At 50.6% G+C, this 21,905-nt stretch overlaps 1 protein-coding gene and 1 long non-coding RNA gene across 2 annotated transcripts in view; one reads left to right on the forward strand and one right to left on the reverse strand.

Annotated features, from left to right (window-relative positions):
* The window catches only part of PTH1R (parathyroid hormone 1 receptor), a 136,703-nt gene extending 130,131 nt beyond the window's left edge, over positions 1-6,572 (forward strand). Inside the window, exons 10-13 of the mRNA XM_019529715.1 lie at positions 1,985-2,079; positions 3,626-3,767; positions 4,069-4,110; positions 5,397-6,572. Of these exons, the coding sequence (XP_019385260.1) occupies positions 1,985-2,079; positions 3,626-3,767; positions 4,069-4,110; positions 5,397-5,759 (642 nt within the window). The 3' untranslated portion in view covers positions 5,760-6,572. The remainder of the gene's footprint in view (positions 1-1,984; positions 2,080-3,625; positions 3,768-4,068; positions 4,111-5,396) is intronic.
* Positions 523-16,640, reverse strand: LOC109306378. The gene is made up of 3 exons (XR_002099964.1): positions 14,711-16,640; positions 13,861-13,865; positions 523-535 (listed from the first exon to the last, which is right to left on the reverse strand). It is a non-coding gene; the product is annotated as an uncharacterized LOC109306378 (long non-coding RNA).
* Between the last annotated feature and the right edge of the window lie 5,265 nt (positions 16,641-21,905).

A 21,905-nucleotide genomic window follows, 5' to 3' on the forward strand; every position in this document is an offset into this window, starting at 1 on the left:
TTTCATATCCTGTGGTCCCTGGGAGGTCAGACTAGATGGTCAGAAGATGAGCTCTTCCAGCCTGCTAGCCTACGAGCCCATGAATCTATGAGCATTTAATAACATATGAGCCTAAGCAGTGCCATACGAGGTCAGGCTAATTGTCCAGCTAGCCCAGTATCTGTCTCCAGCAGTAGCAGAAATAGATGCCATAGCGGGTGCAAGGGAGGGTGTGGGGTTATTGCCTTGGAATTGGCACCATAGTTTCATAGTTGTTGGGGGCTGGAAGTGACCTTACAGATCATCAGATCCAGCCCCCTGCCCCTGGGCAGGAAAGACTGCCGGGGTCAGATGACCCCAGCAAGACGGCCGTGAGGCCTTTGGAAATAAACCAGCAGTGGAGAAAGAGGATGACCAGTGAAGGGCACCAGAGACACCAGCACTGGTCATGGTTAGTCCAGTGACTTGGCCGGAAAGGAAAGGCGGCCTTCTGAGGAAAGCACAGGAGTTGGAGACAAGGTTTCCAAGCAATATTCTTGGCTCTAGCACAAGCTTTCTCTGTGACCTTGGTCAAGATACTTAAGCAGGAAATGCAGGTCCTATTGAAACCAATGGCCAAATGCTCGTGGACTTCAATGAAGCCAGTCATTCCTTCATAACCTCCCCTGTACATCCGTTCTGTATGTGGAGGGGCTGCCTGAATACCAGGGGTCCTGGTTTCCTCGGATTTAAAAAAAATCCCCAAAGTTTGGTTAAAAAAGTAACCCCAAATCCACATTTTTCCATGTTTAAAAGGAAACACCACTTTCTCTCTCTATATATATGTGTGTGTGTGTGTGTGTGTGTGTGTGTGTGTGTGTGTGTGTGTGTGTGTGTGCGCGTGTGCGCGTATATGTGTGTATGTGTATATATGTGTGTGTATATATATGTGTGTGTGTATATATGCATGTATGTGTGTGTATATATATATATGTATGTATGTATGTATATTTTAATCACGGGAAAATATGGATTTGGTGCAACTTTTTTTTTAACCAAAAATTTGGTATTTTTTTAAATGGGAGAAAAGCAGGATCCCTGCTGAATACCTATTCCTCTCCATCCTTGCTCAGTCTTTTCTGTTCAGGTTGCAGGTTCTGCTTGAGAAAAAACACTTGCTTATTCTTTGCTTCTACTAAGTACCTACCGCTGGCCTGGGCCTGGGTCTCAGGTGGGGGCCCTTACACTCTGCAGAGAAACATGTGCCAATGTCCCAGAGTCCCTATAGGTACCTCACCACTTCTCTGTCTCTGTTCTCACCTTCTGTCCTCAAAGTTGCTTGAAACATGAATAAAGGGAACTGGGTTGAGAGTGGTGGAGACAAAGAACAGACTTGTGTTGTGCAATACAGAGTACCCCCACCTCCCCCATACACAACACAGCTCCCCGCATTTGTGCTAGCTCCCCCAGAACTAACTGTGGTACCTGCATGAGGCAGGGCTGCCCCCATTGCCCATGCACACAGAAAGGTTCGTCGTTGCCCATGCACCATTGCCCATGCACCGTTGCCCATGCACACAGAAAGGTTAGCAAAGATGGTACCACCAGAAGTGGCTCCAGCCCTCCCCCTCTGTGATCCCACAGGCCTCGTTCTGGAGGGCTGCGCTGTGTGGGGGCAGAGGCAGGTCAGACTCCAGGGTGGTTTTCAGCTCACCGTATACAAAGCTGCTCCTCCTGCAGCCAGTTTGATATTTTAGGGAGTTGTGACAGGCAAAAATCATAACTATGTGTCCTGTCCTGGCATGCTCAGTCTCTTCTGTGAGGCTCTTCCTGAGGGCAGCAACCTGGTTGCATATTAGGAAAAGCTTTCTCACAAGCGGGGTGGTGAAGCACGGTATAGAAGGGCCCCAAGGAGCCGAAAAGACGTGGAGGCCTTTCCCGAGCGCTCGGGTGCAAGATCAAGCACACAACAGCTTGATGACTGATTATTATTATTGTCACGTCTTTTCCCTTTTCTCTCTCCCAGGTAAATTTTATTCTTTTTATCAATATTATCCGAGTCTTAGCAACCAAGCTGCGGGAAACCAATGCAGGGCGGTGCGACACCAAGCAACAGTACAGGTGAGTCGCAGAAGATGCCCTGGGGTGAGAGGCCTGGGGGAAGACCTGTAGTCTCCTGCCCATGCACCCAGCATGCACTGGGGCTGCCTCAGTCTTCCCTACTACCCTGCGTGATAAAACCCCTCCTGTGCCGTCTTTTTCCCTCCCAGCCCTTGTCTGCTCGGGAAGTGGATCCGCTAGTCTCTCCGTACAGCGCCTAGCACATGTGGTGTCATTGAATAAAAGCAAGCGCTCGCTGTTTATGCTGCTGCATCCCATTGCACATCGCTCCTTCCTTTTTTTTTTTTCTTGTTTTTCCTGTCCCTTGTTTGTGAAACCTGGGGCCGCTCTTTCAATCAGCTTCCCAAACACGCTTGCTGCATGGCAGCAGGCTTTCGAACCCAGCTGGCAACGTTGTGTGTCACGGCACTTCCCCCCCTTCCTTGATAGCTCGAATTGGACTACAAAGGCAAAATCGCCGAGGCCCGGCCCCTGCTACAGAGCTCGGCAGGGCTTGTCTTGGCTCAGGTTGAAATGCTTCGCTCCAAAACGGTCCACAGGGGAGCGAGAGAAATAATCCAGGGCCGTGTCAGGGCAAAACGCGAGGTCACGGCTACCATCGCGCTCAGCAAAGAGAGTTCAAGAGCAGGAGGTTTTATTTGCAAGCGGGGCCTAGAATCTGGCTGGAAAAGGCAACGGTTTGTTTTCTTGCCTTGTCGGAGCCGTGATTTATCTATTTATTTCTCAGGGGCTGAGGCTTGCAATTAATTAAGGCTTGGACGGGCCCAACTGTTTTTATTTTCGAAGCCCCGCCGTGATTGTCAGCTGGACGCCGAACGCGGCCAGGCCTCCTGGCAGCCGTGCCCTCCTCTCCCTCACTAATTGCCTCCATTTGGTGACTGCCGTAACAATTGGCAGGGACTCGCGCCCCTCGCACAGCATCATTTCCAGGCAGGGCTTGTCCCCGCGGGGACAGCTGATATGAACCCAGCCAAATGCGAAGGGCCTGTAGGCTGAGATGCAGCCGCTTCTCCCCTGCCACGGCCCGAGGACGCCTGCTCGATGCAGAGACGTGCCAGCAGCACCGCCCCACGGCACGTCCCGGGAGTCCCTCCCCTGGGCAGACCAGCATCCCGGCGGCTTTGCAAGCCTTCCCCTTGCCCCCCTCCACCAGCTATGCTCATGCTCCGAGAGACCCGTCTTTTTTGCCCTACCTGGACATCAGCCATTTATATTTCGATATAAAGCGGAGCCACCCTCTGCCTGAAGAAGGGCGTCGGTGCCCAAAATTTTGCAAAGAACAATTTTTTTCCCCCCCCAACGATTTAGTGGGTCTCATGAAAGATATCACCTCTGCCCAAAGAACCTGATCTGCCCTTAGTTACTAAGGACCTTAGTGCTAGATGGACAGGCCTGGAGACTGGACCCCACCATGAGCCACGTCATGGGCAGCAAGGCTCCCGCTCAGACCTGTTCTACCAACTTGGGCCAAAAACAGGGATCTTTAAGGCTGAGACATTCATCTAGTCTCTTGACTTCCTCCACGCCTTTCTTTTTCCCCCCGCAGGAAGCTGCTGAAATCTACCCTCGTCCTTATGCCTCTGTTCGGCGTTCACTACATAGTTTTCATGGCAATGCCATACACAGACGTGTCAGGGATACTTTGGCAAGTTCAAATGCACTATGAAATGCTGTTCAACTCTTTCCAGGTACGGTATGCTCCTCAGCTTTCTGGGCAGGCGAAGGGCAAGGTTGTGGTGCTGTGTGGGAAGGGAAGTAGACACCCGGCGCTTCCTATCTGATGCATTTGCTCCTCAACGTGATTTTTCCTTGTGTGGGTAAATTGTACTCAACTGAGGATACACGCATGTAGCTCTCTTAGCTTGAGCAACGAGTGAAGACCTGAGCAATGCAGATAGACTCAAGCTGGGGGTGTGGACAGAAAATAGACGATAGGAGGCTGCGAGATAAATTTGACTTTTTTTGTTGTTGTTCCTTTGTTTTTTGCAGGGATTTTTTGTGGCCATCATATACTGTTTTTGCAATGGAGAGGTGAGTGCCTTCGCTTCTTAAAGTTCCCCGTTCTTTGTAAGTTGATCCCAGATATCTACAGCCCAGAGCCAGGAGGACCTGGGTGACATGGCTCCAAGGGCTGGATTTGGCCCCTAAAACAACACCAGTGATCTAAGGCATAAACCTTACAGTCAAGTCTATGCAGGGATACTTAGGGACATGGAGAGAAATCAACTAAAAGGCCATGAAAGCTTCATGGAGAGATGTTGGTCACGATCTGATAGCGACTGGCATGTGGCATGTGCCCCGCAGGAAGGCTGCAAAACTAAGCTCTGCATTATGGACTGGGTGATGAGCTTGTGTGGGGGGAACGACTGGGGATTTACGACTGGAGAACGAGTTGTTTGAAAGCAGCTTGCTAGGCCGCTTGAGAGAGAGTTTGCTGTGAAGCTGGTGGCCGTGCTGGTTTGCAGCTCTGCAGATATCAGCCAGAAAGAGGTAGGCTAGGCAGGAGACCAAGAGGGGAAGGAAAGTCATGTTCCACACAGGGAGAGAGGGATAAATAATCTCAGTTATGGATCGATACAAGGCCAGCTGGTGGAAAAGGTGTAGCTATGCATAGCACCGCAGGAGTTATTCACATCATCAGACCATTGCCAGTCCATGCCAGGCTGCCCGTTGACCCAGTCCACTGGGAAATACCTCACGCAGTTGAGTTTCCACCCTCCGAGCACCAAACGTACCCAGCAGCAGAAGGAGATGTTGCACAGTGGTCAACCTAAATATAACCTTGCCCACCATTTCATCCAATTTATCGTAATGATTTCCCTAGCTAGTTCTCCCAGCTAACACCACCTCTTTCAGAAACACCTCCGCCCTGTTATCCCCTATCATTCATTTCTTCATTCCTGACTAATCACAGACTCACAGGCGATGAGGGTGGAAGGGAGCTCAGGAGTCACATCCAGTCCAACCCCCTGCTCCAAGCAGGACCAGCCCCAGCTACATCATCCCAGCCAAGGCTATGTCTAGCCAGGGCTTAAAAACCTCCAAGGATGGAGATGCCACCACCTCTTTGGGTAACCTGTTCTAGTGTTTTATTACCTTCCTAGTAAGGATGTTCTTCCTAATCTCCAACCTCAACTTGCCTTGCTGCAGCTTGAGCCCATTGCTCCTTCTGTCATCTGCCCCCACTGAGACCAGCCCAGCTCCGTCCTCTTTGCAGCCCCCCTGCAGGGAGGTGAAGGCTGCTATTCAATCCCCCTCGGTCTTCTCTTCCCCAGACTAAATGATTTCCTCCCTCTCTCATCTCTCAACATCTTCAGGTTCAAGCCGAAATAAAGAAGTCATGGAGCAGATGGACATTAGCACTTGACTTTAAAAGGAAAGCACGGAGTGGGAGCACAACATATAGCTATGGACCCATGGTCTCCCACACCAGCATCACGAACGTAACTACCAGAGGGGCACTCGCCCTCCACCTCAATACGAGACTTATACCGGGAGCCCTCAATGGACACCGAAATTTGCCGGGCTATGTCAAAAATGGCTCCATTTCAGAAAACTCCATGCCTTCTTCCGGGCCGGAGCAATACAACAAAGACGAGGAGTACCTGAATGGCTCAGGTCTTTACGACGGAGACAGGCCTACGGTGCTTGTTGAAGAAGAAAGAGAGACAGTGATGTAAGGATCCGAGAGGAAGACGAAGAACAAGGAGATGAAAGGTTCCCGGAGAGCATTTAGTGGGCAAAAGAAGACCAGGCTGCACATGGGGTGCCAAGGGTTTTCATTCAGTTTCTCTGTTCTGTGCAACGGGAGGTCACGTCACATGGAAAAAGCGGGCCATCGATGTGGCCAGCTGTTGATCACACACATTTACTCAGTGGTCTGGTCTCCGAGGTGTTAATGAAGGCAGTGCTGTCCAGCCCTGCGGGCCTCGCTACCTGTTGAACAACGGGGGTAGTCAGAGTTTACACGAGGGGTGTACAAACGGCACGCGGTAGTTTCACCTCTCGGAGAGCATTTGAAGCACAACGATGAAAGGAAACCCAGTCAAAGGAGCGGGGAGCGTGAAGTGCCATCTTCTTGCAGTGGTATGAGAGGCCGGTGGCGTCGCCTTCACCACTTGGCTTGGTTTGGCTGTCTCTTTTATTGTAAAGCCCATCTGTCATATGGTAACACACACAGGACTGGCTGAGTCCCCTGGGCCATAGCCACTACTTGTAGCGGACTAAGACACAGCACGGACTGTGATGGCTTTGGACGTCTGTGTCCGTCCAGGGTCACTCGGTGCATGTTCCTGCAGGAGCAAGCTCGCTGCTGATTCCCTGAGGAAGCAGCATGCTTTTTTCTCCTTTGGTAAATGACTCACAACTACTGGCTGTAAATGAATATTGGGGGTCCCCTTCTCCTACCTGAGCCCAGGGAGCGAGAGTAAAATTAGTGCAATCAGAAATTTAAAATGAACGTGATGTTTTAGCTGGTCCAAGCCTAAAATCAGTCTGTTGGCTTGCGAGTGCATTGAGCAGTAGGGTGGAGCAGGAGCTCGATGGTACCTCAGTGTGTGTTGTGGGGGGGGCATGTAAAACTCACCCATTTTGGATGTTCAAGGGAATGTACTTAACTCATTTTCAGGCTTTTTTTTTTTTCCTTCCCATTCTCACTTCCTGCTCCCCATTGAGTACGGGAAGGCTAACATGTGAGGAGAAGGGCTGTTTTAGCAATATCCCATTTCAATCAGAGCCGACGGAGGCCGGCATCCGACTCAACGTGACGTTTGCAAGCCAGGCCTACAGATAATTCATTGCAGACCTCCAGGTGCATCTCTGAACCTCCAGGATGGGTTGTGGGTTCCCCTTCCAAGGTGCACACACACACACACATACACATATGCATGTACTCACAGCGGGCTTGACCCTCAGCTGGTATAAGCATTCATGGGTCCCTTGAGGCTATTGAAACCACCCCGGGGCTCAAACACAGTCGCGTCCCAGCAAGGGGAAAGTGTACGGTTAATAGTGACTGCGGAAAAGAGTTCAGGAATGATGGCGATCCTCTGCAGCGCGCCTTCCTGGTGGATGCTGTGGAAGTCCTGGTCTCACCCCAGGCCTCAGCAGTGAGCATGCTTTAGCACACGTGACATTGTTCTCTGGCCTATCTGATGTGCTGAGCAGCACTGATATCATGCACTGGCTGCGCCTCTGGCTGGTGAAAGCCAGGAGAGCTCCACTGAGCCCGTGCAGCGCTAGCTGAGGGTCAACCCCGGTGTGTCCACCGGTTCCCAAGCATCATTCAAGGACTTGGGGACAGTGACCCCAGCTGGGAACTCCCCAGCCTGCTGGGGGGAAAATCTCACGCAGCCAGCCTGATCCCTTCCTTGGGCTCCTGGTGTAACAGGCGTTCCTCCTCCCGCACTTTAAGAGCCGAGAATAAATGCTTGCAGCATGTCCAGCACGAGAAGCATGTTCATCCCCTATCAATGTGATCCGGCTGCTATTGAAATGTATTCAGAAAGAGCTGTTGTGCAAAGGTCGTTGGGGACCCAGATTGGTGCCTATCCGATAATCCACTCTCTATCCTGCTCCTTCTTGGCTAGGCTGGTGAATCCTACCGACCGGCGCCTCGCAGATATACCCAAGTCATTGGAAAGGGACTGCTCCTCTCCTCAACACGGTTAGGACGAAGGACGGTCGTCCCAAACCTCAGGTCCTGACTAGGCCCCTGGGAAGAGCAGCTGGTATCTTGATCTGCCTCGAGTGTCCCATACCTGCCTTTCTGCCGCCTCTCAGGTTAGGGCCTGATACGAAGCCCAGTGACGTCAAGCAAAAAGGCTCCTGCCGGCATCACTGAGTTTTGGATCAGAAACTTGTGGGAGGAGGGTGTCGTGGCGGGGCCAAGAGGCTGCCCTGTTTCGGGGCCCCGAAGGACCGGCACCCCTATTGCAGGTGAAAAGCAAAGGCAGATTTTGGAAGACAAATATTTATTTTTGGTGTTTGTTTTTGTTTTGTATTGTTATAATTAAGTCGAATTGTTCTTTACCGTAGACCACCAAGCGGCAGCTATTGCAATGTCAGGTCTTCAAAGGGTGAATCGTTTTAGTAGCGTGGGATTTTATTTTTTTTTCATTTAATGATATGCAGAAATTAAGTAATCATGCAAAGAAAAGCAGATTGAGTGAATGTCTGGCATTGAGAGCGAGCCAGCCTTGCAGAAATCTGGGTCAGTCTGAAGCACTCGCTGCTTGTATCGTAGTCACACACGCTGGCACGGCCTCTGCAGGGAATCAAAGGGGGAGAAAGTCATCTCTAGTCGGCCGTCAGCATGCGCACGCTCGACTTATTTAGCATCCCATTCAGCCGACATGCAGTCCGGATTCAAGCGGGACGTGCACGGAGTGTGCTGGCTCTGGCAGTCCATCCCTTGCGTGGACAGTTTCTCTCTGCCCCACTCCAAACCCCGCCGGATGCGTGTTTCGCTTAAAAGCCTGCCAAGTGAGCGTGTGATCCCCTTGATCCTATCACTCAAAGAAAGAAATTCCTGAGTAAATATCTCATTACCGATCCAAAGCAAAACCTCTTTCCTGACTCGTGTTTGCTAATGACGGCTCAAGATTGCTGACATGTTTGCAGATCACCTAGCAAGGTTCGGGTAATTAGCAAGAGCCAGGACGTTATTTGTAAGTAAAGTCATCACCCGCAATTAATCACAAAAAAATTAATCACTGGATAGCCTATTATTTAATGATTAGAAATTGCTGTCTGTTGATAGACGTGCCAAAAAAAAATGACGTGTGAAATGGGGGGGGGAAATAAATCTATTCTTGAACACCGCAAGTACAAATTGTATGTAATGGTAAGTAATTTTTTTTTCCCCTTTGAGTGTTTATATGCATGAACAGAATTGCATGTAAGAATTAAGAACATAAAAAAAGTGGAATTTGTCTGGTTTTACGGCAAGTCATACTGTATTTTTGTTGAATCCTATTCATATCCTGTCTGTGCTAGGAGCTGCAGAGAACAGATGGTTGAGTGTACAGGGCCTGGTCCAAAAACCAGCAAAGTCAGTGAAAAGCCTGCCATTGGCTTCACAAGAGTTTGGATCTTGCAAAGTGAAAGGAGCCTCCAGATTTTGAAGTTGGGATTGGCAGCAGACATGCACGCCGATGGGCCAAATCCATCCCTGGGGCATGACGGCAGGGAGAATTGGGATTTGGACCCCATTGCGTCCGCAAAAATTGCAGCGGTCATTTGGTGAAGAGTCTGTTTCTGAATCTTTTGGCACCAACACTGGAGGAAAATGCTTCCCCTTGGCTATGCCAGCACCTCTAGCTCAGATATTGGATGTCAAGAGGGGAAGATGGTGTCAAAACCACAGCCAAAAATTGCCAAGTTCAGTTCTAGGGATGGGTAAAAGTTTCGAGGGGGGCATTTGTCTTCATAGGTGTCTGAGACAGTCTTCTCTCCGCCTTATGCCTCCTGCATGACGTCTCCTAAAGCTTTGCACGTCTGCTCCCACCTGCTCCTTTTCTTTCTCAAGAGCTAGGCAATCTGTTCGCCCTCCAGACCTCTTCCCTGTTTAATCTACCTCTTCTCTGACCATACACAGAGATTTTCATCCTCCCCTTTGGTGCATTTCTTGAGGTGGCTAAATGCACATCCTTTGTGGAGCAACCTCCTGGCATTTCTGCTGTCTGGGTGTGCTCTGTGCACACGGGTGATTTTTGTACCCTACATAAACTGACTTCTGTTCTAGTCCCAAGAGTTGGCTTCTTTTTCCCCACCATCCTTCAGCTTGTCCCTGCCCATCTTCCTGCCTAGTTCAAGGTTTTAGAGCCGAAGCTCGAAGCCCTCAACAAAGTCCCGATTTGGGGCTGGTGGTTGAGAGAATTGACCCAAGTGTTTAGAAATTAAGCATGGTGGCAACTGTTTTGAACTAACAGAGAGTGGGGAGAGGGGTACATTTTGATTTTTTTCCCCCTAGAAACTCTTCCCCCATTTTCCAACCACCTGCAGAGTTGGCTGGGATTTTAAAACCTGGCAGCGGCTGATGTTTCCAGATGTTGAAAAATCCTCGTAGAGCATCTTTGCTGTTTTAACCAGGGCAGGGGGTCAGACTTAATGCTCTGCAAGGTCCCTTCTGACCCTACTTCTATGAATCTATGAACCACTCTCGTTTCTGATATATTTTACCCGTATGCAATAAGACCTTACTCCAAGAATGAGTCAAGGGCATCGCATCAGCCAGCACTACTGAACATGAGTAAAAGTGTCTCTGAGTCAGCAAAAGTTTTTCCTACGAAGGGAATGTGTGTAAAGAGAGCAAGAGCTGGCATGGAAAGGGTGTTCGGGCCATCAGAGAAAAGGGCAGCAGGTTGGCTTTGGTCTTCACCATATCGGTGCTGCTACTGCTATGCAAGAGACTGCATCGGCTCCAGTGGCGCTTCTTGGAGAACAGATAGTCTTGAGTGAAGTTTGCTCCTGCCCTGTGTTGCTATTTGATTTTTTGAATGTTGTTGTTTTTGCAAAAGGGTTTCCACATGCTTCAGGGCAAGCGGGAGAGGCATGCAAAAGCCCCATCCAGCTCCAGAGCTTGTAAAGCATCCAGCACAACCCTCCAACCATAGCAGATTTTACATCCGGTTTCTCTAGGGTATCTTCAAAGACGAAACGTATTAAATTGTCAAGGAAATGCGTTGGCAAAAGACCCTATAACTGAATTTCCAGCGCGATTGGCCCAGGCTGCCTGGATTTGCCTGGAAAACATGGTGGTTCATAAATTACATAAGGAAAAGGAAAGCTCATGTCCAGCCGTGCAAGTCAGCTTTTGTGTTTTTTGGTTGTGGCAGTGCAAGGCTGAACCTAACAGATGTCACGTAGCGTTGGCCTGGAGGAGGTTCCTGTTTCCAGACTGGAAACCTCGCTGCCTCTTGCAGCTTGCTGTCCTATCACGGCTCCACCGGAGCCATTTTCTGCCCTCCCTCCAAGTCAATAGAAGTGTTCAGCCCTGGTCTGAGCTTTCGACGCAAGCAGAAATCACAGCTGAGCGGGTGCAAGTCTGGGTCATCGGACACGGGAGAACGAAGCCCAGCGCATCCACGTGGATTCCTAAAATCCTACTGGGAAGTGCACCAACCTGGCTTGGCGTGTGGCTTCGTTCCCAGGAGAAAAGGAGTTTGGAGATCACTTCTGGTCTTTATCCAATTGCCTAAAAAGTCTGGGAGGGATCTTTAGCCTGCCTGATATGTTCGATCCTCGACTTCTCCATAAGATGTGCCAGAAAGTCAGCCAGGACTATATAGGATGAAGATACCTGCCCATTGACACTATGAGTAAGAGCTCTGCCTCCGTTTCTCCTGAGCATCTTTTATTCTCCAGTAACTCCTAAAAGTTGCCACTCTTTTTAGGTCTGAACCAGTGACCTAGAGATGAAAGTATTAGAGGGCTCCGTCCACACGGCTAGTTAGAGTTAGCCTCCACCAGACATGAGCTGCCCTTCCCCACCGATAGCCGGCCTTACCACTAAAGCTGTCCTGGTTGTTTCTCATCCCACAAGTGTTGCTCTTCTAGAAACCTATGAATCACCCGTCTCTCCTTGGCTTTAATTACCGGCAGTAGAGACAGGAAGTAGGAACAGCGAATTGTGAGGTTGCCACTGGTGGCCGGCTTCTGCTTGAGGCCTCCGTTCCCAATAAGTCCCCAGCCCGCTGCAAGAGTGAAGCCAGCCTCCTACCCTGAAGTTGCGTAGATCATCCAAGACTAGGCTGGACTGCCATTGGGGTGCAGAAGGGTTTTCAGGGTAGGTGTTGTCAAGGCTGGACTTGATGGTAACCTTAAGGATTGACACTAGTTATTGGTGTCGACATCACCTTCCTCCCAAACAGCGGTAGCGCGCTGCTTTTGGCCCCTCGTCCCAAATGAACTAGCTCTGCAGTCCATCTAGTTAGAGCCCATCATTTCCAGAGTCTCCTTGTTTCAGAAATGCTAATGAATATTATCACTCTCTGGGCATGTCTACACATGGCAATTAAGGCGCATTAGCCATTTTTTAAGATGCATTAAGGGGGCAGGTCTACATGTGCGTGCCCTTAATGCACCTCAAAAATGGCGATTTTAAGCTGTTCGCACCTAAATTTGATACCTGCAAAATTAGCAAGCAGCTAAAGCGCCTCAGTGCACGTGTAGATGTGCTAAGGCGCATTAATGCTGGGCATGTCCACTGATTTAGGGCTAACTTTAGCACACCCCGTTAACGCACCTTGGTGCACACGCATCTAGACGTACACCTAAATTGCCTTAATGCGCATTAGGTAAATCCACATTAAGTTCAGACAGTGCAAAAGCCCATGTAGACACGCCGTCTGTTCTCTTAAGAGAGGGCTAGATCCCTTGGTCGGCCTGGCCATTTTAGAGGTTAGCTGCTCGTGGCAATGTTGTTCTGAGCTGGACTTCAGTTTAAATGTCCGGAAGCCGATTCTGCAGCTTTCCTACGATGCCAGACCATCGGGAAGAGAGCACGGTGCCTTGCTTTCACTCCTGTGACATTTCAGTTTCACGTGGATTTCGCCGGCTTTGCCCCGTCGAAACGTGAAGGCCCGCGGTGTCAGATCAGTCCCTGGCTTTTGAAAGGGCAGGTCTGTTAGGCAAACAATCTGCCGTCTCTCCTCAGGAACAGGCAGTAAACAAGCCCTTGTTTTAATTAAGCCAGGCTTATAAATAAATCTGCATTGATTTCATCAGCTGTGACGGTGGTTTCTGCGAGATGCCAAGCTTTAGGATCGTGCTTGAACTGACAGATGCGTTTGACAGTGGATGGAATAAAAATACTACATTGAAACAATCACCCCGTCATAGGTGGCCCAGAAAAAAAACCCCAAAGCAAATTACGTTAGGCAAGTTGAAACAAATGCCAAAGAGACCAGACTCAGGCCGCTGTGCAATTCCATCGCTGGATATTAAAGTACCTAAATTACGGTCCCTTGCTTCACGCCCCTGAGGATTGGCTCATGGGAGCCATAAACCTATCCTCTGCAAATAAGAATGAGAGCAAAGGCAACCATTCAGACTAAAACAAGGAGAAACCCAATCTGCCGCCCATTGCTAATAATAAGCCGGCTGTCTTTGCTCCGACTTTGTTCAGCTCTTGTCTGCACCAGTTGGTTCGGCCTCCTGCTCGCCTCTGGCCGCACTGTGCTCAGCGATGTCTGTTTGCTGGCACGGATCATGTTCCAGTTCGGCTTCACCTGATTTCTCCCCATCTGATTTCCACGCTGACCTTCAGGTGAAAGACCCCAAGAAACTCAAAGCGAAGCGGGAGCCAAGACCTCCACATGTCATTTGGCTTGTCAGCGAGCAGGGGAGAGCCATGAGAACCTGGCAAAGCTTGCATGGCTCTGGCCCAAAAAATCAGCACACGAAACCTTTCCCGGAGAGCAGCGAGAGGTTGGAAAACCTTGGCCCGTGTGTTGCCCTCTGCCTGAACTTGCTGAGTTTTTCTCTGCAAGAGCCTGGTCCATAGACTGGAAAGCCAAGAGGGGACCGCTGTAATTCTCTGACCTCCTGCCTACCACGTGCAACATCCTTCCGTTGACTTCAGCAGGCTTTGGATCAGGGCCTAATGTTGACACAACCTTTAATAAAAAGCATTCTTGTCTCCAGACCCAGCGCTGCAGATGTCAGTAGCCTGAGAAGCTCGGGCGCGTGGTCCAAGGGCCTCGGTGCTAATTCTGCGCACGCCGGAGAGACTTGCCTAGGAGTTGTCTCTAGCCGTTGTGTTTTGCCATCCATCGGTACGGCCCCTTGCTCTGCGATAGCCGAGTGTGTTGGCGTGTCTAGGAAGAAACAGTGCTGACTTGGGAGATTAAGCTCATGGATCTGTATGGGAGCCAAAGCCAGTGTTTACAAGAATGCGGCGGAACAAATTGTGTCCTAATTAACCGTGCAATCCCATTGCCTCTAATGAGGGCGAAAGGAGCTGGAAATCAGCTCAGACCCTGAAACTGGCTTGAGGAAACACGAGCGAGTGCAAATGCCGCCTGAAAACACATGCAAACAAAAGTCAGCAAAGCACACAATGATTGCAGCGGCTTGCATTCGGGGCGCCCCTTGGGAAAGCATCTCTGCACCATGCAGGCTTGACTCTCAGCAGGGGCTCACGCGGGCGTCAGGGCACGAGTAAGTTGTGTTCTGGGTAAAGGCTTCACTGGGAGATCAAACACCTTCCTTGACCATATCGGTGCTTCTTTGTCTTCCCTTTCTCCTGCTTTTCTCTCCTCTAGCAGAGACTCGGTGCAAGGGATGTCTTCTAGTTTGCATGTAAGCCCCGCTCTGTGGCCCTGGTGCTTGCTTACCTGCCCTGTGAGCTGAGAAGGAGAGAACATTTTAATAACCTCATTGAGACTGCACAAAAGCTTATAATTTCTGGCTGGAAATCTAGTGGGCACACAGGCCGGGCTCGCCTAACATCAATTTAGGATAAAATCCTGGCCCCACCTTGAAACCCATGGCAAAATTCCCATTGACTTCAATGCTGCAGAGCTCATCCTTGGTGCATGCAGATTAAAAAAGAGCTTGCTAGTGTTGTTCAAGCGACTAGACCTCCAAAACACCTGGACTAGTTCAGGTGGGCTTTTGTATCGCACACACACACCCCTCCTTTCTCTGAAATGCTTTGGGGGTGCTAAAGCTGTGGCTGAGATACTCCGGGATAGTCACGGGAGAAGGGATTTAGACCATCGTGGATACATGAATGGGAAAGACATGTGACAGCAAAGTTATTCAGATAAGGGTTTTATTACTTGCTGGCTTTCCACATATAGCAGGCTTGTCCCCCACTGAATCGGAGAGGCAATGCAACGCCCGAGCGACAGCTCTGTTAAATCAGGCTCCCGTCGAGTTGTGCGGTCCCATCAAAGCACCAGACACCGAGAGGAGGGAAACAATGACTTCAGCGGAGAAGCAGCTTCTATTTAAACTGGGGCACTCGCCGAGACGTGGGCTCTTCTAAACATAGTGCCAGAATTTGTCCGTAACCTTTCTTCGGCCTAAGCTCATCGCCCTCCTCCTTTGAGAGCAGGATTAGCGAAAGGCGGCTTGGCGTTGAGTGAGGGATGTTTCGGATGACGGGACAGGGGCGCGGGTGAGATACGGGCTGGAGGGGAGTAGGCACAAAGCCGTTCGGGGGTTGAGTCCCCCATCCGCCCCTGCCAGTGTCTCCTAATACAGGGGAAAGGCAGCCTGCATCCCTAGGTAGTGGAAATCAGCATGGCTCCAGTGATTTCAGTAGAGTACTTTGCACCAGCCCTATGTACGTAAGTGTGTATAGGGGAGAATACACAGGCTGGAAGGATTCCCCCATCCCATTCCCCCATTAGCTGTCTGCAAGTCCCTTCGATGAGCTCGGCGTCCAAAGGGATTTACCTGCTGCTAAAAAGCTAGTGTGACTTCCCAGCCACCTGCGTGGTGGTGGCTGCCTCGAGTGACCAGGGCAAGGGCATTACGGTGACTCCCCAAAGCTTGCAAGGACCTTCTCTAGGGGGATCAGCTTCAAACTGGTGGCTCCTTTAGCGGAGGAGGGAAAGAAGCTGGTGCCCGATGGCGCTTCTTCTTATTTTGGGCTGCCTTTCAATCACTTCAGAAGGGGGAAAAGGGGGTAAACCTAAGGGACAAAGCTGTGATTTATTTCTCTGTCGTACTGGGATGCTGCATTGTGTCTATCTTCGGTAACTCATACGGTTTACATTCCTCCACCTTTGCTTTCTGTATGGACCAAAGTAATTCAAGGGGGAAAAAAAAACAAGGAAAAAAAAACCAAAACAAAAAAAAAACCCCACGGGTGTATGTAAGACAAAAAGGGGAATTAAAATAAAAAGAAATCTTTATTGGTTCTGTGAACTTTTGATGAGTCCTTTGGCGTGTGTTGTGCTCTCTTGGTTAACCCCTAAGAAACCTGCGGTTTCCTGGCTGCTAGGGTTCAGCAGTTCAGTGCGTGCTGCATATCCCTTTTACTGAAATGAGGAGGCCAAAGGAGGACTTCAGTGCAGGTGCTCCAGCCAGACGAAATGGGTCTAGCTCTGGTGACTTCAACCAAGCTAAAGCACTTTACATCAGTGCCTTCCTGCCAAGGCCGGTGTTTCGCCATTGCCTCCTTTGAGGTGTTCCCATAGAAGCACATCTTAGCACGATCCCTCCTTTCCTTGGTATTTAGCAACGGGCCATGCATGGAGAAGTGGCTGGATATCCAGTGATGTGCTCCACACAGCTGCCGGCCAACGTTTTTGGCAGGCTTGCCACAAGCTAAGACAAAAGTAGATGATGGTGCCACTCTGATCATCGGACACTGCCATTACCCCTGGGACACGGGGTCATTTGACGGCACCTACCCTGCAGCTCTCGTGGGTCCTGACCCCCTAACTTTCACCCCTTCTCCAAGTGCTGCTCTCATCCCCCACCCCCCATGTCCAGCACCCCTTTGTGCCTTGGTCCACAGGGCTCCCATCACACGCGCACCACCTGGCTGCACCCTTGCATCACCTGTGACGCGGGCTGACCACCTCTGCGCTTTCCTTTGTCTCGGCCTACACTGCCATTAGCTTCAGCGCGAGGGGTGGGCCATCGACATGACTGAAAATCAGGCTGGATTTTCCCCACTGTGCATCTGCAGCTCCCACCACTAAGGAACAGGCATGATTTTGATCAAGCAGAGTTGGTACTCTCTGCCCAAAAACATACTTTATAGATTGCATATTGTGACCTCAGTGCAGGCATGGGGTCGGGAGCAGGGCTAGCTTTGCATGCCGGCCTTCATTTCTTGCCGGGGTGTTATGAAAGTGGCTTCGGCTTGCCTGTGTGTCCATGGGACTGTCACCTCGATGGTGCTCTGCACCCCTGAAGCAGAAAGTTACCCCACCATTTTCCCTGGCAGCTGGCTCTGCTCTGATCCCAATAGCAACGTGCCACCAACTCTGGGTGAGTTAAGCTGGAGTTGGAGGCTCAGGATCCAGACCACGTGAAGCCAGGGGAAAATAGGGGAATGCAGCACCAATAAGAGCATGAACACGAAGATCTGCCCTCCTCCCCCCACAATCACCACCATCCTTCCCAAATAGCTTTTGTGCCTCTTAGCTCTATTCTCCTCATGTGGTTGCAGTGGCTATTTTGAAGCATGCGCTCATCCCTCCCGATATACCCATGGTATCAATGACAGGCAGGGCTGGGCTTTCCATGCACAGCCGCGTGATGCCTTCATTAAGCAGAGCATGAACAATGCGGCGGCATTGCTCAGGCATGCAGCACGCGTCGCGGCAAATAGCTAACACGTGATTAGCAGGTGCTATTCTGAACGAGGGAGCCATCGGAAACACAGTTGTACCTCGTTAAACCGGGCCGCTCCATTACCCTAACTCTTATCCCGCTGGGAAGGAATGCACATACGGCCCCAGACGAGCCAAAATATTTCTCAAAGTGCCCTATTTTTGTCTCATTTAGCCACGCCAGTGTTAAGTTTGACCAGTGCAATCTGAAGTTATTTTTTCTGAGTCTTTGTATTAGGGGAATGTGTGAAGACGCCAACAGAGCTCGGGGGTTGTGTTAGTACTCTACGACCGTGCATAGGCCCAGCTGGCACACCAGCAAAACCAGTGATTCTCAACCAGGCTGCCACAACACCCTGGGGAGCTTGGGATCCTTTCAAGGGTGCCTGCTAGCTTTATAAATATGATTCACAAGATAAACCCAGAGATTTCAAAGAGAAAACCATGGCTGAGTTTTTTGCAATAGAAAAAAAACACTCTATTATTTTTTATGTAAGAACAAAAAAGAGAGAAAAGTAAGAGCTGGCATTTTTGGAGGGGTGGCTTGAGTCTATCCAGGGGTACCTTGAGTCTGCAAAGGTTGAGAACCACTGATCTAAGCAAAGGGATTTCCTCTGTCCACCCCAAACTGAGCCAAAATGCAGATGTGAGACAGTGGGTTGCCTCGCCGCACCAGCCAGCAAAGCCACCACACACACCATTGCAAAGGGCTCTGGGAGGGTCATTATAACCTCGTCGTTATGCTGGGTGAGAGTGGATAAAGTGAGCTGAAGCAAGACGAGGCCCTGAGGAGCGTGGAGGATGAATGGGGATCACTATCCGAGTGCCACATAAATCACAAGGCTCTCCCCGCCGTGTGCCCAAAAGCTCACCCGACATCTTGGCCGCTCCACTAAAAGACATTGTCTCCTCTCACAAATCTCGCTTCACACCTGTTTTCTGGTGCATCCCAGCTATGCCGCCACCACGACTGCGCGTGTGTAAATCATGCACCAATTAAGCAGAACCCTTCACGCCAGCCGAACACGAGTCTGCCGCAGCTTGAGCCAGGTACAGTCACAGAGCTATAGGAAACAAGAACTGGGACCTCAGGAGGTGACATCTAGTCCAACCCCCTGCTCCAAGAAGGACCAGCCCCAACTACATCATCCCAGCCAAGGCTTTGTAGAGCCAGGTATTAAACACTTCCAAGGATGGAGACTCCACCACCTCCCTGGGTGACCTTCCCACTCTTGGGCTTGTGAGGTGCCCAGGGACAGGCTCCAGGGCAGGACCTGATGACTTTGTAAGGTCCCTTCCAGCCCCTAACATCTGGGAACCTGCTGCAAAAGCAAGCTAGTGCCTGAAGGAGGAGGAGTGAGCAGACAACGGAGAAGCAAGGTTGCAAGGGAGGGAAGCGCCGGCCTGCACCTATTCAGGGGTGGTGTCAGCAATGTGGGGGCAGGTGCTGGCTCCCGGATGGGCAAAGACCAACAGCAGGGTCTTGGACTAGGGCAACAACACTGAGCCTGGCACGTGGCTGGGAGGCTCTTTGGGTGGGTGACATTGTGCCCTGGAAAGCAAGCGTGTTTTAGGTGGCCAGAGCTCCTCCCGTGCCTCACGAGGATAGAGAAATCCCAGCCCAGGCAAAGGGAAACTGAGGCACGCTGGGTCAGAGGAAGATATTCTGTACCCAGGCATAGCATGGGGAGCTGCAGGGGGTCAACCCTGGGGCCAAGAGCCACATTTGTCAGGTTTCTGCTCTGCTTGATTTTTTTTGTCTCACGGGGCAGGCCTTAGGACTGAGATCAAATGTCCCCAGCCTTGCAATCCACTTACTGCAGGATGAATAGTTTCCTTTCCAGCAAACCTGTGGCCTCCTGCATCTTTGCTGAGCTCACTGTTCAGCATCGGCAGGCTCTTGGGCATCCAGGACAGCAGCTAGGATCGAAACTCAGGCCCTCCTGCCCCAAGCGCTGATGACAAGGCACTTGCAGCGAACAGCAAGCCAGTTATCGAGCCTGCCGACTTAGAAACAGCGGGCATCATCCACTCCCCCATCCGTGCATACCCCCATCTCCCTTGCTTTCATCAGTGCCATGTTGTGCTAGTGAACAGAGGCGGCTACATTTGAAAGCCACTTCCAGGCCTATATTCTTATGCTCTTTTTGTATTAGCAAGTCACTTACTTACACATCTGCACCTCTCTCTTCCATGCAATGCTCTGACAACACCCCCTGCCATGTGGGCTAGAGCAGGGGGTTGGCAACCTTTTGCCCCCATGGGCTAGCTCCCGAGTTGCAAGCCCCTGCCAAAGAACTCAAGACAACCTGAGCTTACCCTCCCTGCAGATACCTGGCCCTGGGACAGGCAGAGCTGTGTACTATACACACACGCATACTACCCCATGCCCAATGCTGCTCGAGCCAAGATGGACCTTCCCAAAACCAGATCAGACCTTTCCGCAGGCCGGATCCAGCCTGGGCACCATAAGATGCAGACCCCTGAGTTAGTTAAAGGCCTCTCCTCTGTTGCCAGATCTGAAGCTATGACACTTCTGAGCAGTTCTGGGTCCAGGCATGGCCCCCTTTTGTACAATACATGGTAGCAGTGCATAGGACCTGGACAGACTAGTGAAAAAATCAGCCCCAGCCACAAAGAGCTGTCTTGGCATCTGCACAGGCAGGTGTATGCAACCGATACGCAAGCCATTTATTTGAAACACAAAGCAGTGGGCTCCTCTCCACACCTGCCTCGGGACTGAAGGTCCCAAACCATTGCTGTTCTCTCGCAAGAAAGAAAAGCCCCTTGGAGCATTTTTTTTTCCTTCTCAATGCTCCTTTCCATACTATGTGATATTAGCCCTGGGGATATCGAGGCCATCCGTAGCCAAATGACCTTTATAAAATTAAATAAATAAGCCAGAGCTATGTCTGCTTGGAAGCAAAAACCCTTTGGAAAAGGGAAGCAGGTTATGTTTGCCAAAGGGCTAGCAGCTGTTTTTGATCATAGAATAATAGAGAAATCAGGCTGGAAGGGACCTCCAGAGATCATCTAGGCCACCCACTGCCTGAGGTTTATACACGAGGCCAGGCAAACGCTTGGTAAGAGAAGTCCTGGAGGTAACAGCTATGGACGTCCACGTGGGAAGCAGCAGGTGCCGAAGCATTATACAAACCACGTCTCTAGATGTTCCCCCTCACCCCCCAAACATTAAACTGTAGCCGTCTGCAGAGTGGACCGCAACCGTCGCTCTGTGCCAATATACTGCCCAGCAGACCAGATCGTCTTCCACCAATTAGGCACTTGCCTGCAACTCTCTCCCATCTTGCTTGAGCACCTGAAAAGCTGAGTCTTGAGGCTAAGGTGACAGCATATTGGAAAAGGAAATGCACGGATGGAGTCGTGCAGACTTGAACAGGGTGGACTAGGGTCATAAAGTCCACTAAAGCGAAGGCCTCTAGGCTTGTGTCACTCCATCATCTTATTCTTGAGAATGAGTCACAAATAAAAAGTTGGGAGAAGGTGGAGCAACCATCCACCTTGCATTTTAACTGCTTTTTTGGGGACTCGTGCAGGGTGGAATAGAATTGCACTTACGTGCTTTGCTCCTCTTGCACTCCTGGACATCACTGCAAAAGAGGTGCTCTGGCTGAATCAGGAGAGACGGGCTTGCTTCAGGAACAACTGGGCAAGATTATTCACCTGGAGTCATACCAAGGGGCAGACTGGATGAGCCCTTCTGGTCTTAAATCTAAGAACCAGCGTGGCACTTAGAAGCCAACAACCTCAGCTCCATTACTAGACTTTCCACCGAGCCCAGATCCCATGCAGATCCAGCGCAGAAGGTGACGTGCACGTCACGGTGGAGGCTGATCATTTTAAGTAGTTCAAAAGGGGATTGGACTAATGCATGCAGTGAGTATTAAATCTGAGAGTGAGAGCTGCAACCTCAAAATTAGGCTTCTCTAGGTCTCTACGGCTGGAAGCTGTAGCCTGCACTTTGGACTCTTGCCCTTCATACCTATTCAGGGCCACTGTGCAAGGCAGGATACTGGGCTGTGGGCTGACTCAGTCTCTCATATTCTTATTCTGGTCAATGCGTGGCCCACTTTGAAGGGGGAGAATGGGTCCCCTGTACTGTATTTTGAACAGCAACAAAAATAAGCACTACTGCTGCTCCAAGTACCAAGCAGTGAAAGGGAGAAGACGAAAGAGCCTGGCCAAAAAGCCAGGTCCAAAGTTGACCTTGGCCATAGCTACATCAAAGTGCTGTGGGAGGGCGTGCTGCTGTAAAGCACAGCTCGCCTGCTCTGTCCTGAAAAGGTGCAATGCAACACTGGGCACATGCCAAGATGCCAACCCATGGCTGGGACCTACGCCAAGGCTGTCTGCATCATATCCTTCCTGAGTGTGGCTTTTAGCACCACGCAGTATGCCCTTGCCTGGTTTCTAATGGTCTCCAAGGCAGAAGAGCCGCTTGCTGCCAGGCATCACAAACCAGCCTTGTTCCCCACCGAAGCGGACACTGGAGCATTTGCAACCAGG

Source organism: Crocodylus porosus, unplaced genomic scaffold (genome assembly GCF_001723895.1).
Source record: "Crocodylus porosus isolate Cpor-Errol unplaced genomic scaffold, CroPor_comp1, whole genome shotgun sequence".
Classification (NCBI taxonomy): domain Eukaryota; kingdom Metazoa; phylum Chordata; order Crocodylia; family Crocodylidae; genus Crocodylus; species Crocodylus porosus.